This window comes from Monopterus albus, unplaced genomic scaffold (genome assembly GCF_001952655.1).
Source record: "Monopterus albus unplaced genomic scaffold, M_albus_1.0 scaffold2.1, whole genome shotgun sequence".
Classification (NCBI taxonomy): domain Eukaryota; kingdom Metazoa; phylum Chordata; class Actinopteri; order Synbranchiformes; family Synbranchidae; genus Monopterus; species Monopterus albus.
This window is the reverse complement of record NW_018127882.1, coordinates 8,388,999-8,405,904: the sequence shown is the minus strand read 5'-3', so window position 1 is coordinate 8,405,904 and position 16,906 is coordinate 8,388,999. Positions and strand designations below refer to the sequence as shown.

Sequence of the window (16,906 nt, the reverse complement as noted above, 5' to 3'; positions counted from 1 at the left end):
CCTAAGCTCTAAATTGTGCTCCTGCTGACTCCCTCATCCCTGTCTCCTTCACCTTCAACTGCTTTCTCTTACTTCCTCCTCTCCAGTGTGGAGCATGATTTCCGACAGCAGGAGGGACGCTTCCAGGGAGTTATGAAGGCACTGGAGGGGGACTATGATGTGCCTGTACCCAGTCTGACCAAGCCCACCACAGCCCCTTCCTCTTCCAGCTGCCCTAGCACCAAAACCCGTGTCAAGAAACTCCGCAAGAAGTGTTTCTGGTGGCTGTAAGCGCTGTAAAAAAAAAAAATCATATTTTTTCAAGCAGCTTCTCCGTATTGTAAATGGCACTTTTTCAACAGCAACCCATCCTCAGCTCTGACAAAATACACCAGGAACCAGCTAGATAAAGAGAAAAGAGGACCAAAGGAGCTGCTGGACCTTCCTCGCAGTGTCTGGGGCAGAGACTGTGGAAGAGATTGTCTCGATTTTCTCTCAGTGGAAGCCAGCATTTAGAAAGATACTTTATGATTAACTCCTAACTAAAAGTGAGGACAGAGCTTTCCAATAACAATTCTGTAACATAAAGATGAAGCACTGACATTTTGGATGACAAACGGTTATACTGTTTGGCACTTGGCGGAGTAGCTGTCCGAACAGATGAGCAGATACAGTACATGAATGGATTTATGCCAAGATGGAAATAAATTTTCAGTCTTGGCTACATTACAGCAATAAGTACTGGAATAAGAACTACTGTGAAATCCAAGGAGTTTAAACAACTAATTGGAATGCTGTCTCTTTGGATGGCTTGGCAGCCAACGTCTGAATGTAGCAAAAACTGAAGCACTAAGAGGATTTCAGTGAAAAACAAGCCGATGAGCTCTCTGAAAACAAAGTGACAGGGTGGATATCAGGGTTTTTGGGGAGCACAGTTGAGATTGTATTAAGAATGCGTTGAGAGACAGTGTGATAGGCAACTGATCAAAGACCAACCGGCTGAGTCAGATCATTAAAAATTTTGTCAACTTTGACTGACAGAGTGACTGAGTCTCTCCTTTATTACCATCCAAAATGGGAATGTTTTGCTGTAAAGGACTTTCATACATGAACATATAAACACATGCACAATGAGGGAAACACTTTCAGGTACTAATTCATACAATAAAGTCGCAAAAACACAAGCAGGTACTCCCACATACATGCATACTGTATGCATTCAGTACATGTGTGAACCAGTAAAAACTAAGGGTAGACCAGTTATTAAAAACTCACCTGTATTAATGTTGTATAAATATATTGATATCTGCAAAATCAGAGCCAATAAGGCGCCAATAAATTCGGTATGAATTACAGTGAAACTAGCTGTTGAGCATAACCTGTGCAGAGGAATGCTTTGCTGAAAATGTAAGCGGCCGAAGCCACAAGATTTCGTGTAATTTAGCGCACACCAGCTGCAGCCGGCTGTACTTTCACGGTGTGTACATAGATTAAGTTACATAGAAAATTAAACAAAAAACCTAAACGCATTTTATATTTGTTATTCCCCAATAAGACGTGGCACATTACCATGTTCACTTTAAATATAAGCAATGTAAAGCCAATGTGAAAACATACACGGCAGCCCAGTGTATCAGAATGTACGAATGAAATCTGTTACCAGGTCAAGGTACATTATCCCATTTTAAATTGAAATCTTAATAAACAATGTCTATAAATTTATAACACAATCAGCGGAGGAAATCACATTTCATAGCAAACTATATTCTAACCAGACATATCTATTATTACAAATAAAAACTCACTCAATAAAATACACACTACGCTGCAAACACACACCTTTGAGCCACACACACACACACACACACACAGAGAGATACACAAACCATTTGCACAGTGCTTAGATCTCAGCAGATCAGAGCACAACCACTAATCTCACAAGGGCCTACTTCAGCTGCTTCTAGCTGACAAGTTGACACCGATTAGAAATCTGGATGATACCACACTTACTAATTAACCAGTCTATACCCAAAAAACCCTGCCCCTGCATTTTTATAAGCTCTGTCAAAACAATGTGTGAGCTCCCACAATGCCCCTCTCTTCCTGAACCTCCTCTTGTATGTACAGTACTATAAAAGTGTGTATTTTAAATAAAATGCACTGCTATTGACATACTTACTTTGTGTTTCAGCATAAAACTGTATATTAGACAGGAGTGGATGGAGAGTTGGATTTTTTTTTTACCAATCCATGTTAAACAACAGACAGAAAAGAGACATGAGAGAAGGTACAGCAATGCTTGATTTATCTGTCTGCAGAAGGTCAGCATATAACAGCTGCTTGTACTTACAATGAGTGTGTGTTCTCGACCCATTGTGATGACTGTCTGGTTGATGATTCTCAGAAGAGACACCACAATGTCCTGGATATGCTGAAATGTTTCCCCCTGAGAAAAACAAAGGGAAGACTGAGGATCAACATTCAAAATAAAGAAAAGATTGTTAGATCTCTTGAGGTGTAAACACACACAAACGCAGTACAGCTTCCATCCTACTCAACTCAGGCATAACATGGAATCAGCTTCCGAGCATCTCACAACCTTTTCTCTGAAAAACTTAAGTCATCAGGTTTTGTTTGTGTAGCCATTTTGCTCCTCACTGTGAAAGCAACCACGTCCACAGCTTCACCTGGGTTCTGAATGGATGGATGATCAAATGAAAAGGAAGGAGAAGAGGGTTTTCTGAATTGGAAATTTACAGCAAAACATGCTCACTTTCCAGAAAATGAGCCTCAAAAGAGCATTGGGATAATCAGCTACAGAGCTCTTCTTTCTCTGTAGACCTCCTTTCCTATTCTTATCATTCCCTTTGAAGCTACTTTTCTTCTGTCTTGGCTCTCTTTCTCCATCTGCCCAGAGTAAAACAAAGGGGATTTAACAGTCTGTCTTTGTGCTCAGACTTGCCCTGAATCAATCAGTATGAACTGTTTCCTAATTAAAATATCATAATTATTTGTCATCTGCATGGCCAAGTTGTGTTACACATTAAGACTGGAACACTGACTAACATTGGATATGCCGTCTGTGTTCCGATAGAGCTGTCACACAGGAAGTGATGCTTAATTCTGCCATTTTTGTTATTTTACCTTTTGAAAGCAAAACAAAAATACAATTGGTGAATAATATTTATGACCTCTGCAATGTTCAGGCCAAATAAACAGAAGGCTTTCACACAATATTCACCAAACCTATCTACAAACTGTCTTTAGCAACAACTTCTTAAGGTAAAAAATGGGCATCTACTATCACAATATATCAAATTATATAGCATAATAGTATTATAATATAATGTGTGGTGCTTTAAGAAACACCTATTTTAAAATCTAAATATGACAACCCAACCAGAATCATTTACTGTCTGGTTAAGCTAGAACACTCCAATAAGCCCAGAAAATATTATCTCTTAACAGTTTTAAAAACCTATAAGATGGTCAAATCCCAAATTAATACCAAATCTTTTATCACAATATTATCCAGTTCTTTTTTAACCTTTTTTCTAATTTGTATCTGTATTAATTTAGCAGTGGACATGCAGAAAATGATCAGGGAAAAGGACTGAAATAAGGTAACATTTTAAATTTTAGTGCTTGCTATGTTTGATGACCTGTGAAGATCGCAAGTGAGGAAGGATCTGAATAATAATATACACATAAAACAAAAGACATATGTAAAATATGCACATTTACAGAGCCACACACTGTGAAGCTGTGTGTGTGTCTCTGCTGGCCTGATGGTAGATGACTTGAACGGCTTGATGAAAATCAGGTAGGAATGAACCACATTAGGGGGAAGACTCACAGCCAAAATAAACAACTGTAAGTTTGTATCATCTTGCCTAACATTTTCATCTCAAACTACCTCAGACTCATACACACATGTAGTTACGTGTCTGCTGAGTCTAAATAGGCCTAACTCTTTCTGGCTCACTGTAGACATGTTGGTCTCCTGGAAAGACTTTCTCCGACAGCCATCTCAGAGCATGAAGACAAGAGATGGGACACAACACTCCATCTCTCTCCTGCAGAAACGAACATGTGGAAGTCGATACTCTTTTAATTTATTCCAAACTCCAGCCAGGCTGGTTTATTATCTCTACTGGCATCATGGTAGAAAAGTAAACAGAAGTCACTGTTTTGGGGGTAGGGGAAAGAAAAAAACTGAGAAAGCTCAAGCGAGCCATATCTCTCTGTCTTCCTCTCTGTCTTCCTCCCTTTATCACACACAATTGTTCACGCACACAGGTTAATAAATTCAATATGTCACGTCATCTTCTTTCCATCTCCATTTCTCTTTCTGAAAATGTTTCCCTCTGGCATGACAACTTAATCAGGTACCACCCTGAGAGGAAAAGAGAGATGCAGGGTGGTGCTTCTTCCGTATCTGCTTCTGTTGTTTTCCTTACTTCCTCCATCAGTTTTCAACGTTCCCCCTCCTTAAAATATCAAACCGTCATCTCTTTAACTGCATTCTATGAAATAAACATGTCACACATGAACAGAAGCCAAGGTCCTTATAGTATTAAACTATATTACAGTATGTGCAGTCCCCACCATGCAAATCACTGAATTTTAGGATGACAACATGCTTTAAGGTTAGGGTGAGGTTAGGGTTAGGTTAAGGTTAAGGTAAGGGTTAGGTGTTAGGCAAGTAGTGGTTATGGCTAAGGTTAGGATAAGTCTCTAGGAAATGAATGTAAGTTGATGTAAAGTCCCCTCAAGGAATGAAAACATACTTTTTTGTTTGTGTGTGTGTGTGTGTGTGTGTGTGTGTGTGTGTGTGTGTGTGTGTGTGTGTGTGTTAATAGGTGTTTAGTTTGGGACCTAAGTGGATTTTGTTTCTAACTAACTACCATGCAGCAACACCAGTGAAACCAAAATCAATTAGATTGTAATTGGTGAAGGCCTGCTGCACTGCACAACAGAAGACTGAAGACGAAACAGCTCCAGGCTATACCACACTGTTCTGGAGACAAGTATTGTACTACTTGGGGGGGGGGGCACAGAGCTCAGGGGTAGCTCAACTTCATCCTATGATAATAAAAATGGAATGGACTGGATCATTTTTACTCTTGTAAGATGGAGGCATTGTGTAGTTTCAGAGCAAATGATGGTTGACAGGTCAGTCCTGAGTCTCTGCTGATTGGTCTGCCTCAGCTGTAACAACCTAGTGTTTATTATTGTCTTGGTTATTTCACCTTTATTTTAATCAGACCTACTGATATTTTTATATGTGCAGATTGTGTCTAGATAACCTCAAAGTGTTGCTGCTGATTTTGCTTCTGGTATCAGGATGAGGGAGCTTTTGTTGAACAAAGGGCTGAGAATGCTACTCACATTCTGGTTAAGACTACACTGGGCAAGTATAAATTAAAGAATTTGGAAAGAAATAAGTGAAATGAGATGACAGTGTATAGAGAGAAAGAATGAGGAACTTGATATCTTGTCTCTGGTAAAGATTGTGACAGGATTATTTGTGCTAAATCCAAGTATGTTTAAAGACCTACTGTACAAATGTTAAATTTACACTTAATTAAGTGGCTGTACCCTAATCAGATCCTCATATGGCCTAAGCTGTCAAATCTCATTATTTTCTCTACACATGTTGCTGCACCTCTCAATGCATAATTCACAACTGCCTATTTTAAACCAGTGACTCAGAATGCAGTTAAATAAATAGTGTGAACAGGCTGTGTGTGTGTCTATTACAATAAAGGGTCATTGTGTGTCTCACCACATTGTCTCTGCTGAGGACCTCCAGAATGTTGTTGAGCAGCTCCAAACTGTTTCTCCTTTCATCATGAGGCCCGTCTGCCATACTGGCCAGTGCCCCGCTCAACTCCCGCAGCATCATGGGCAACAACACATCACGGCACTCTGAAGGCACAAAAGCAAACACAGCCAGATTTAATAACATGGTATTGTAAAGTTTGATATGCAGACACTATAATAAACACACACACACACATATATTTGGAAGGAGATTTCCCTGTTGGTAAGAAAAATAGGGTGGTGTGAGACAGCGTGATGTTTTATTTACACTGAAGCAAAGCCCTAAACCTTAAGTGTAAAAACACACATCAACAGCCACAACATCAAGATTTACTTAATGTAAATTCCTCCCTCAAAACCCCTTCAAAGTCAGACCTTTACATCAATTGGTACAGCACCTGTGGAGACAGCTTCACCCACACAGCTATGAGTAATGATACCACTGCATCCTGAAAAAGAAATTCAACCCTGACACCAGACTGCACGATGGAGTGATATCAGTTATGTGGGTATTTACAGTTCAATGCTTGTCTGCTGCTCTGTCAACTACACAGTCAACACATCAATCAACAAGGCCTAACGTTTTCTCTCTCCCCAGGCTTTGGCTAATATTAATCCTGAGGTAATTCATGCAACACATCATCAGTAATTACATGAGCAGAAAAAATATGTCAAATGACACATGTGTCAAGTTTGTTATATACATAGAGGTACGCAGTACAGTGTGTTTTGCTTTATAACTGGAGCCTAACAGCTATATAATCCCTTATGGATGTTAAATGAGGGTGATAATTCAATTTGGGAATGATTAGAGATTACTGAAGGACTAAAGTAGCAAAAGGTAAAAGCAGATTGGGGTCAATTAAATGACATATGTGTGACCTTAGCACCTTTCAAAAAGCGGTAAAATTTCCTCAGAGCTATTTGTAAAACAATAAGTGGCTTTTTTATTTACATTTCCTTAAGTCATTTTTGTGAATGTGTTATGAATCTTCTATAGTTATTTGTTATTCAGCAATAAGTTAAAGAGTGGACAGGTGCCAGCCAGAAAAAGACATGATGAAAAAATCTGCTTCATGCTCATATGGACAATTATTGGTTTTGTGGCATATCTTGGGCAGAAGCTTCTACACTGATAAACTAATATCACTGATGTATGCTCAGCCAGTGTTTAGACAGTAAACTCTATGAATAAAACTAAGACGTGGGAATAAAAATCAAATGTGACCCTGCTGTTCAATAGAGTGACTCCTAAAAAGTTTATTTTGGATTTCCTCAACTTATTGCTGAATAATAAATAACTATAGAAGATTCATAACACATTCACGAAAAAGGCTTAAGGAAATGTAAAGAAAAAAAAACATGTACTGTTAAACAAATATCTCTGAGGAAAACCTGGAGATATTTATTTCCTGTCTCACAATATTCTAAATTCACCACCAAGGGAGAATTTTAAAACTACTGCCCCGATATAATGCTAGATGAAACCTAAACTACAGTAGTTAAAACTATATGAAAGTTTGTTTACTCTGTTTTTATTTATATGAAATGTCCCACGAGGCTAAAACCGTTCATGTGCTCAGTAAAAGTATCCAAGCTCTTCACTTCACTGAGAAATTTCTGAAAACAAGCGTCTAAAACTACACATTCTCTTGCCATTTGAAGATTTAATGACAAAACTCTGACAGATAATTAAAATGAAAACCTACGTTAGGTTTCGCCACAGCGAATCATCAGTTCCCACCGAACTGACGATGCACAATGTTTTTACACCGGATGTCCTTCCAGATAAAAACCTACTAATATTAAAAAATACCAGACACAGTTATAGTCCAGGGCCACAGTGAATTGTTGAACATGTTAATCCTATATTTTAGATAATGTTTTAAAACAAATAATTTAAGCTGTAAATGATACAATTACTGTATTTCCACACCAACTGATATGATTTACACCACCAGTAAGAAGTGTGGACACACATTCTCATTCAATTCAGTGAGAAAGTTTAGATTTAACTAGAGTAGATCTAACTCCAAAGTTAGAAATCAAACTCACAGGTCAAATTATTTACCTCAAGTTCAGATATAGGTGTTTATCTGTCAGTACAAGTTATGTACTACAAACATGTGTAATACAAAAAAGTGCAATGAGCCTTCTTATGTTTTTACACTTCTCTAAATTAGGCTCCATCTTTCTACACCCCCCACTCCCACCTCCTCCACCCCGTCCTTCTCTTTTAGCCGCAGGTACTGTAGACAAAACCCATTAAAAGCTCATTTGAACGGATGCTCGTTAGGTCATTATTAACTGCACCGAGTCTATACGCCTACTGAGTGGACTCTCATCACAACTAGCTCCATCCATAAGAAAGAAAGAGAAAGGGGACAACGCATGAGTCATTGAATGTCCTCTGGAAGAGAAACAGGAGAAGCCTGGACAAGTAGACAAAATCTAACAGGAGGAGGAAATTTAGTGAGACATTAACAAAAACTGGAAGATAAACATTATAAGTACTTCAATGCAGTGTAATTTAAATGTATTTAACATAATGTAAAATCCTTTGTAAAGAAGTAAAGAATGAGGCTTCCTGCTCTGTGCCCATAGAGGATATGTTCTAACTGCTGCCAGCTTTGTATTTGAGTAGAAACCCTGTTAAACCCATTTAATCCATCAAAGCAGAAAGTCATCATCTTTCGTCAGCTAGAGAAAACAATGGGTTGCGTTTTATAGCAGCACTGTTGTGTACAGGAGCTTGAGAATTAATCCATCTGCTTTCCGGGGGCTGAATGTACCATTAAACTCATGAAGAACTCCTCTTGCAGCTGAAATGACCCTAAAGCTACCGGCTTCTTTATTTCTATTGATCTCAGAAATAAATCCAGGTGATATTTCTGGAGGCTACATGTTCAGGGGGGAGAGAAAGTGATATAGAGAGCAGGAGGGGTGGAGGTTTGAAACGGTATCCTTTTGTGTGTGATAGACTACATCGGGTGCTTTTTGTTTTTCTTGTGTCAGGGGCCAGGTATTATGAAAAAAATAACAACAACAGAAAGTTTTAAGGTTCATACCTGCCCTGACCCCACGTGAATGTGCAGGAAGATGGAAGAAGACATTTAGCTCTGCTCACTGCATTACTACACAGCAACATCAAAGGCATCTGTAAGTTGCAGTTACTTTATAGGTATATGTTTTTTTATTGTACATTACAGTTGGCCTGACCTGTCTCACTTTCTCCATTTATCCTCTTAGTCAACAAACATATAAAATGCTGTCATGGTTAAAAAAAATGAGGGAGAGAAAGACTAATCAACAGAGCATAGTAGAAGGGGGGGGGTAAAGACAACATTAATCCCAATTTCATTTGCTGTTTTATTGTGCCTTTGTTTTCGAGACAAATAAAACTTTCAACAACGGTCAGGTTAGCAGGCGTACTCAAATTTTATGTGCTGTATTGTTGACTTGTGAAATTTCATTGCCCAGTGTGACACCACTATCTGCTTGACACTGGAATGAGTGAGTATTGACACTGAACTGAACAGTGATGGAAAAACAGAGTCTCATGCTTCCTGAATAGTCTCTAAGTCTCTACTGTGTATGCAGTGACCTGTGCTCTTCTGTGAGTGTGTACATGCAGAGTATAACAACTTCAGTTTAATCAGCAGCTGCTTCTCATCTTAGAAATCAGCAAACCTATAGGAAACCATGAGCACCCTTAAATGACTGCTTACCTGCAGCATCCTTTTACTTTTATGGAGTTGTCAGTGTGTCCACTGACTGTTCTGATTTTACTTAGGTCCTCCTTCCCTGCCTCTGGAGTGCATGAACATAAGCATAAAAAGTGATGAAGTACAGGCCGCCTTGGTGATGCTCCTATGGCTTCAGCCACTAATGCGGAACTGCACCTTTAATTTTGCAGGTACTTCTCAGAGCCTTGCTTGGCCTGGAATAACATCAGGAATGTTAAAATCTGGTGCTTCAGCTTGAATGGTGGTACTCTCAGAGACTTCTTTGAACTGCACCATAGTCCTCAGGGTTTTCAGTCTACCACCAACTCGTGTGTAGCTACCAGGGTTTAGGTCATCTTTAAGGGGTCACTTGAATTCATTGCTATTTCAAGGAACCCTTGATCCGAAGCACTGTGGCTAACTGTACCTCCAAGTGAAGAAGTGCATGTGTTTGTACCAACATAGGGATATGCAAAAAATCCTTTCATGCCAATGAAAAACAATTTATGGCTCTTCAACAGCTGTTTTGCTTTTTTGTCACTTTCCATTTTTATGCTGTTTTTCTTGATACATACAGCAATCTCCACTGTCTTTATCTCAGTCTTTTGTCATTTTCCATCTTGTTTGTTTCTCTCCACTGACCCACTACAACCCCTGCTGCACTTTTCCTCTTGATTTCCATTTCCTATCTTTCTGTTAGCGTACATTGACTTACAGTACTACTCTGCTTGTCATCACTGTTTCTCCAAATGAGCATTTCAGATAAAAATGTATTTCACCAGAAACTTTACTTATTAAATCTGTCTTGTGTATAGTTTCTTTACAGTGAGTACGGAACAGTACTACATATGCTATGTGCTCTTCTGTAGGCCTGCTCTGCTTTGAGCCTCTCAGACTGCATACAAATCCAGCATCCCTCACTAGGACTGGCAGTCTAACCCCGGTCTGTTTGCTGGAGCTTGCTAGCGGCTCCTTTGTAACAAAGCAGCCTAAAGAGATGCTGCCTGAGGCTGAACTAAAGGTGAGTGGGGAGGTGGGGTATGAGGTAGGGGCAGGTTGATAATTAGGTGAAAAGGAGAGAAGAAAAGAATTTGAACTGATTTAGCAGTTTCCACTATATAACATGAACTCATACTCTTAATGCCCCAGTGGTTGCACTTTCCTATGCACACCTGTGTTTCTATGGTCTACCTGCCTATATGATTTAGTTACACATATTATAGACTGCAGTGCAACAATGCAGTAAATCAATTACACCATGCTACAGAAGAAAGCTTTGCCAACATGCACTGACAGACAAATATAAATCAAGGTCTTGAAGCTAACATTGAGATGCATTTCTCATCTAGTTTGCACCACATGCAGATATACACAATGGAGCTAAGAAACAGAAATACACACATGCTGATGCACAGACCCAACATATTTAGTAGGCACAAGTACTCATCTATACTCAGGTCAAAATGTCTATTTATTCTAGCGGTAGTCTTAGACTTTGATCATTAACACCAATGTGTTTTTGTGTGCTTGAGTGTCAGTTGTCCTTCTTGTTTATGTGTTGGTGCTTCACAGCTATTTCATGTGTATGAGTTCCAATCTTTATGCCCGTGTGAGAGTGCGGTTATGTGTTTGGGTTACCAAGTTTGCAAGAGCAGACAGTCGCCAGGGCTGGCAGGCCACCACACAGGCAGCAGCTTTGATGGCTCAGCAGCCAGCTCATCTTGCCTCAGTTCCATTTTTTTAATTTGACAGCCAAAAACAATAAACTATTGCATGTGATAATGAGATGCAGCATCAGTTTCTAAGAAGCATCTAAATCAGAGGTGCCTTCCTCTTTCTCTCCATCCCTCTCTTCTCATTTTTGGTTGCCCCTTGCCTTCAGGAACATAGAATGACAAAAAAGATGAAAATGATGAGGTCTGGAGGCACAACGACAAGTAAATCTTCAGAGTTGAGAGGGGGTTGGCACCAAGTCAGCCGTCTTCCTGCTTGGTGACAACTAAATGTCTTTTTCAGCACGTTGTCCATCTCTCCATGTCACTGTGGGATTCTCCTCTCATCCACTCTCCCAACATCTTTCATTTGTCTTCATCCACCCTTCCACCTTCTTTCCCCTGCTCCTTCTTAAACTGCTTTTGAATTTTAAAGCAATATAGTCTCTCTCTCTTTTCCCATTGCACCACATTCAGTCACCGAGCTTGGTCAATCCAGTGCACTCTTAGTGCCAGGTCCAAGCCTAGATAAAATGGTTGGATTGTGCCAGGAAAGGCATAAAAACCTGTACTAAATCACATATGCAGATCCGGATTTCCATATCTATGGAGACGGATGATTCCAAAGTGGCAATCCTGACAGGAGCAGCCAGAGGAAAAAAATAAAACTCTGTTCTTATTTACAGTAGCTTGTGCTCATCTGTTCACACCACTCTTTTTTAATTGCCTGATGTTGTTGTATAATATATTTAATATGTATGTAATATGACTCGTAAAAGTAATAAAACTGTCTCAAAATGGTTTAAGTAGAATATTTTTAAGAGAAATGAACCGAACTGTTTTGCCTGTGTGAATGAGTGCAGTCCCAAAGGAATGGGCTGATAAGTTACAAATGATAAGAGTGCACTAGTGAATGATGATTGGTGACCTACAGAGGTTTTTGCTATGTTGCTGATAAGACCTGGCACAGAACAAATACTGTCAGCAAAACCCAAGTAAACACAATCACAGTACAAGGTGCTGTCTGGAGAATAATTGCTTTTCTTCATTATTTCTGCCAAGTATATCCACCTACACACACACACACACACACACACACACACACACACACACAAAAGGCCTGAACTTACTGTAACAAAGGTTAAGTCCAAAGAGAACTGGATGTGTTTGTCATGTTTACCTTTAAAAAAAAGATTCGTTGTGAGCACTATCATTTCTACCGTGTTGCTTGCAGCTTTTATTTTACTTTTTTACCATGTGTGTTTAACAGCAAGTAATTTATCTTTCTTTCCACCTTTCTGTGACTCACCCACTAATTGCCTTCCGTCTCTGCTCCACCTTCCATATGACTATTAAATTGATTGACCAATTAGTCTGTTGGTAGCATTAGATGCTACAGCGTTTTAATCAATTTAACCAGGGCAAATCAATGGTAGATGAATGCCTTGGATGTGAATCATCTTCCTGCTTTGACTGATGGGCAGACTTATTCCCAGTGTCCTCTAATAGGAGAGTAACAGATCACAAAGCTGCTGACTCTGATTAAGCCTATATTTGATCTCAGCTTTCTGTTGTTCTGATTCAATAGCAGGGAAAGCACATGCATTCAATCTGTAAATCTTTATTCATATTTTATTGATATATTATCTCCAGTCTACTGTTGTCATAACATCTTCAGTGCCATCCACTCCAACTGTTATCGCTGCTGCTGTATAATGACCCAGCATCCCAACGGGGATCATTAAGATTTAAACAGATATGTTATTTCGCTGGAAAGTGAGAAAATAGCCTGCATAGCTGTACAGTGGAAAGCCAGCTATTGACAACGCCAAGCTGTTCTATTAGATTGCCCCCATCTCTAGTTAATGCTGAGGCACCAGTGCCAAACAAATTAATGAGTAAATGTGTTGATACACTGATCGTTGTGCCCCTCTGCTGTCCTTGTCTGCATTCACTCTGCAGACACAAGCGCAGATCAGAATATGAATGAGAGAGAGGGACAGTGTGAGACACAGACATTTTCCAAAATGAATAAACTCCATTCACTTTGCCCCATTAGATTCATCCATCCTTCTTTTCTTCCACTGTTTCATGTACAACCTCCCAAATTGCTATCTCTGCACAGATTGAATGACAGCAACCACATTTCGCTCTCTCTTTCTCATTAACCTGCTGGAACCATCAACCCACAGCTATAAAGTAAGCATAGCTATTTTGGGTCAGCCTGTACAACAAGAGTCAAAAATCATTTGGACCAGATGGCTCCTCTGCTGTCAAATACCAGAACACACATAGATATATAAAGTATACACACACCAGTTCTTGGCCCCAATTTACATTCATAATATTCTTCCAGGTATGGCAGGCAGCTGCTACTGGGTATTTGTTAACAGGATCTTACTTCAATTACAGTAAGATGTGGCATGAACCTTAATGTGATCTTACAAATAGCAATCAAATGTAACACTGATAATGCATTAAAACAAGACACAGCGGGGGGGGCAGAGAATAAAAGACGAGAAGAGAACGGTAGGGAAGCTATGCAGTAAACAAAGACCAGATGACTGGAGCAGAACCACTCTGGGACAGCCACGGCAGCCATATGACTATTATGTTCTTTGTCATTCTCATGCCTATCTCTTAATATGTACATATAACTAAGGATATACAGTAGCATATGGGTACACGAGAGCTTACTGCACCAGCAAACAACCTGTTACACACTAAAGGCATCAGCAGTAAAGCTGACAGCTTTGAAATTACAGCACAACCAGCTGCTTTGAAATTACAGAGAGAAATAAATAACAATAAATGCAGGTCCCTTGTGGTGTATGCAAACACTTGCCCTCAGAGTAACATACTGTACAATCTTAAAACTGTTAAACACTTTAGGGTTTAAAAGGGAATTGAGCTACAATAATGAAATAACACAGATTAATCTCACCTAAGACCACTTGGAACAAGGACATAGATTCATAGCCAAATCCTGCTTAGTTACATGGTAATATATTTGTCATCTAACGCTCTCTTCAAAGTCAGACATAGCAAACCACATTCAGTATACAACTTGGGCCTAAAGTGACCTGTCACTAATGCTGATTGGTAGAGAATGTGGGGACAACCGAGATCGCTCAGCACTGATTAAATCCTGACGATAATGACCGTGAAGCCATCACTCATCCATGTTCATCAAATACTGGCATGAGTCTTTTAAGTAATCTCAGCGGGGAACTATAGATGTAGATGTGAACAACATCAGCAATACTATAAAATGCACTGCAGGAAAACCCAAGCAATTTAAGTAATAAGTCTGCTGTGTTTATATGAACTGATGTGATAAGCTGTACAGGGTTTCCTTTACAAGACAGGTGACATGACTGCAGTCTTTTCTCCTTCTGTACAGATGGAGCAAAGGAAACGGCTCAGCAGATGCAAAGGGTTAGTGGACTAAATCAGGGACTTTGACCAGCTTTGGGAAATGAGTGTGCAAACAAATGACAGACTCATCCCTCTGCCCCTCTCCTCTTTTCTCTCCCTGATCTCTTGTTCTCCCCCCTGTCAGTGCTGATGCTCTCAATCTGTTACAGTGATTGCTTTGCACCATTATAATTTGCCTAAAATCAGCTATAATGCACCTCATAAATTTAATTTTGTCTCAAAAAGAGATTAGACTGTACGACAGGATGCACTTGTGCATCTGTGCATGCGTGCATTTTGTGTGTCTGTGTGTGCATACAGGATGTGCTTTCCAAGACCCTAAATCCCATAAGTGTGTGCTGAATACGTCAGAAGAGCACTCATGAGAAAAGAAAAACCCCAAATCCCTTGAAATACTGCCCATGGATGCAACCAATCATGAGAAAGCCAAGCACATGGTCATACAACATCAGCATGCTGGACACAAAACATGGACACACGCACATTCAAACAACGGTTGGAGGTAAATCAATACATATGACAGGATCTAGTTACAAAACAGCAACTGCTTTCCTAGTGAACAACTGCATCAAAAAATGATGTTGCATTATACTCTTCCATACTGTATGATAGATAAGGACTTATTATTCCTTGCTTTCATTGAGTTTCTGTACTGTGCAGAGTATTTTCAGAAGGGAGAAGACTCATTTAAACTAATTTTCATTTTAAATTTTTGCCTTCCCAAAGTTCTTGTGTTTTCTGCAGAAAGCAGATGCTGATAGTTTGCAATAAATAATGTCCTGTAGCACTTCAGATCAACTGTGTTGTTTATAAAGTGCTACAGAAATAAAACTGAATTGAACATTTTGAAATAGTAAGTGATAGTAAGGAGCAAAGGCATATGTATTGCTCAAAATGCACCTCCAAGTAAGTGCAAATTTTAATAAAAATAACAAAGCATAGTTAAACCACAGAGGGTTTGATCTGAAAACGGCACTTGTATAATCAAATTTGCACAGATGTGTGGGTTATTGTTTTAATCTGTTTTTATGTCAAAAATAAAGGCCAATAATTCAGGCCAATTCAATTAAAAACCAAAAATAATGATGTGATTATCTTAGGATTGTTCATTTTCACCCTTTCAAATATGAGCAAGCAAGTCATGTCCTGCCTTGCACTGACACACATAGTTCCCCATCTTAACCTCTCCTACACGCTCAGTGGCTTGACATTCTTCCCTGGAGAGAAAGCTTGGCAGGCCTTCTCACACAGACAGTCAGACAGACAGGTAGGGCTATTAAATATGTATTGCGGTACACTGATAGGACACTGTGGGCCATTAACCATTATAAATATATAATTTAGCTCTGCTGCCTATTTCAGCCTCCTGGACAAACGGCAACCTAGCGTACAAGCCCTCTGATAAGCATCCCGATGCTAAAATGCATCTCAATTAGACTGAGTGTCAGCCCTCATTTAGTGAGGCAGGGACCGAGATGGAATGGACCAATGTATAAATGAAAGAATGTCTGAATTAGCGCAATGCTGGAGGACAGAGGAAGTAGAGAGCCGAGGAGGGGTGATGTGTCGCTGACCAACATCATGCAGGTTTGCTGATTGAGTGTGGGGGCCTGATACTTTAATTACTTTTGCACTATTTAATAGCGACATGAGGCCAGTCTCTTTCTTTCTCTCACACACTCGTATATTTTGACTCTCCCCAAGCAATTGTTTTCTCTCAACAGCGCCATCCACCTTTTCTTTCCTCTCCATTTATCTGTATCAAATCCCTTGCTCCCTCTTTGTCAACCATCATTTGTCTCTTCCCCATTACTCTGTCATCCTTCTTCCTCGCCCAGTTACTGATCATTCTGCCCTTGCCTCTCCATTACTAATCCCATCTTTCCTCTTGTCTTCTTTTTTCCAAAAACCTCTTCCCCTCTTTTTTGTCTCCCTCTTTCACAAACTATTTCCTCTAGCTCTTTGTTGTCACCCTTTTCTGTCGTTTATCTCGTCTCTTTAGCCTTGCCGCTACCTTTACCTGACTCCATCTCTGTCATTGCTGCATTTAGAGTGTTTCATTTCATAATAAGACATGCAACATTTCAAAAATGGCATGGATTCATAATGTTTTATACACTAAAATGGAAACTAAAAGTAGTGTCCAAATATTTGCTGATATTTCAGAGTTTATTGTTTGCCAAAATTTATATATGGCATTTTGGTACAGTGTCTTATGTTCTTTTG

General features: G+C 39.5%; 1 protein-coding gene across 4 annotated transcripts in view; it reads right to left on the bottom strand.

Annotated features, from left to right (window-relative positions):
- The window catches only part of dock2 (dedicator of cytokinesis 2), a 104,076-nt gene that overhangs the window by 38,333 nt on the left and 48,837 nt on the right, over positions 1–16,906 (bottom strand). For all 4 annotated transcript variants that reach the window (XM_020595527.1, XM_020595536.1, XM_020595546.1 and 1 more), the window contains 2 exons: positions 5,768–5,910; positions 2,330–2,425 (listed from right to left, as the gene is read on the bottom strand). In XM_020595527.1, coding sequence (XP_020451183.1) covers positions 2,330–2,425; positions 5,768–5,910 — 239 coding nt within the window. The remainder of the gene's footprint in view (positions 1–2,329; positions 2,426–5,767; positions 5,911–16,906) is intronic.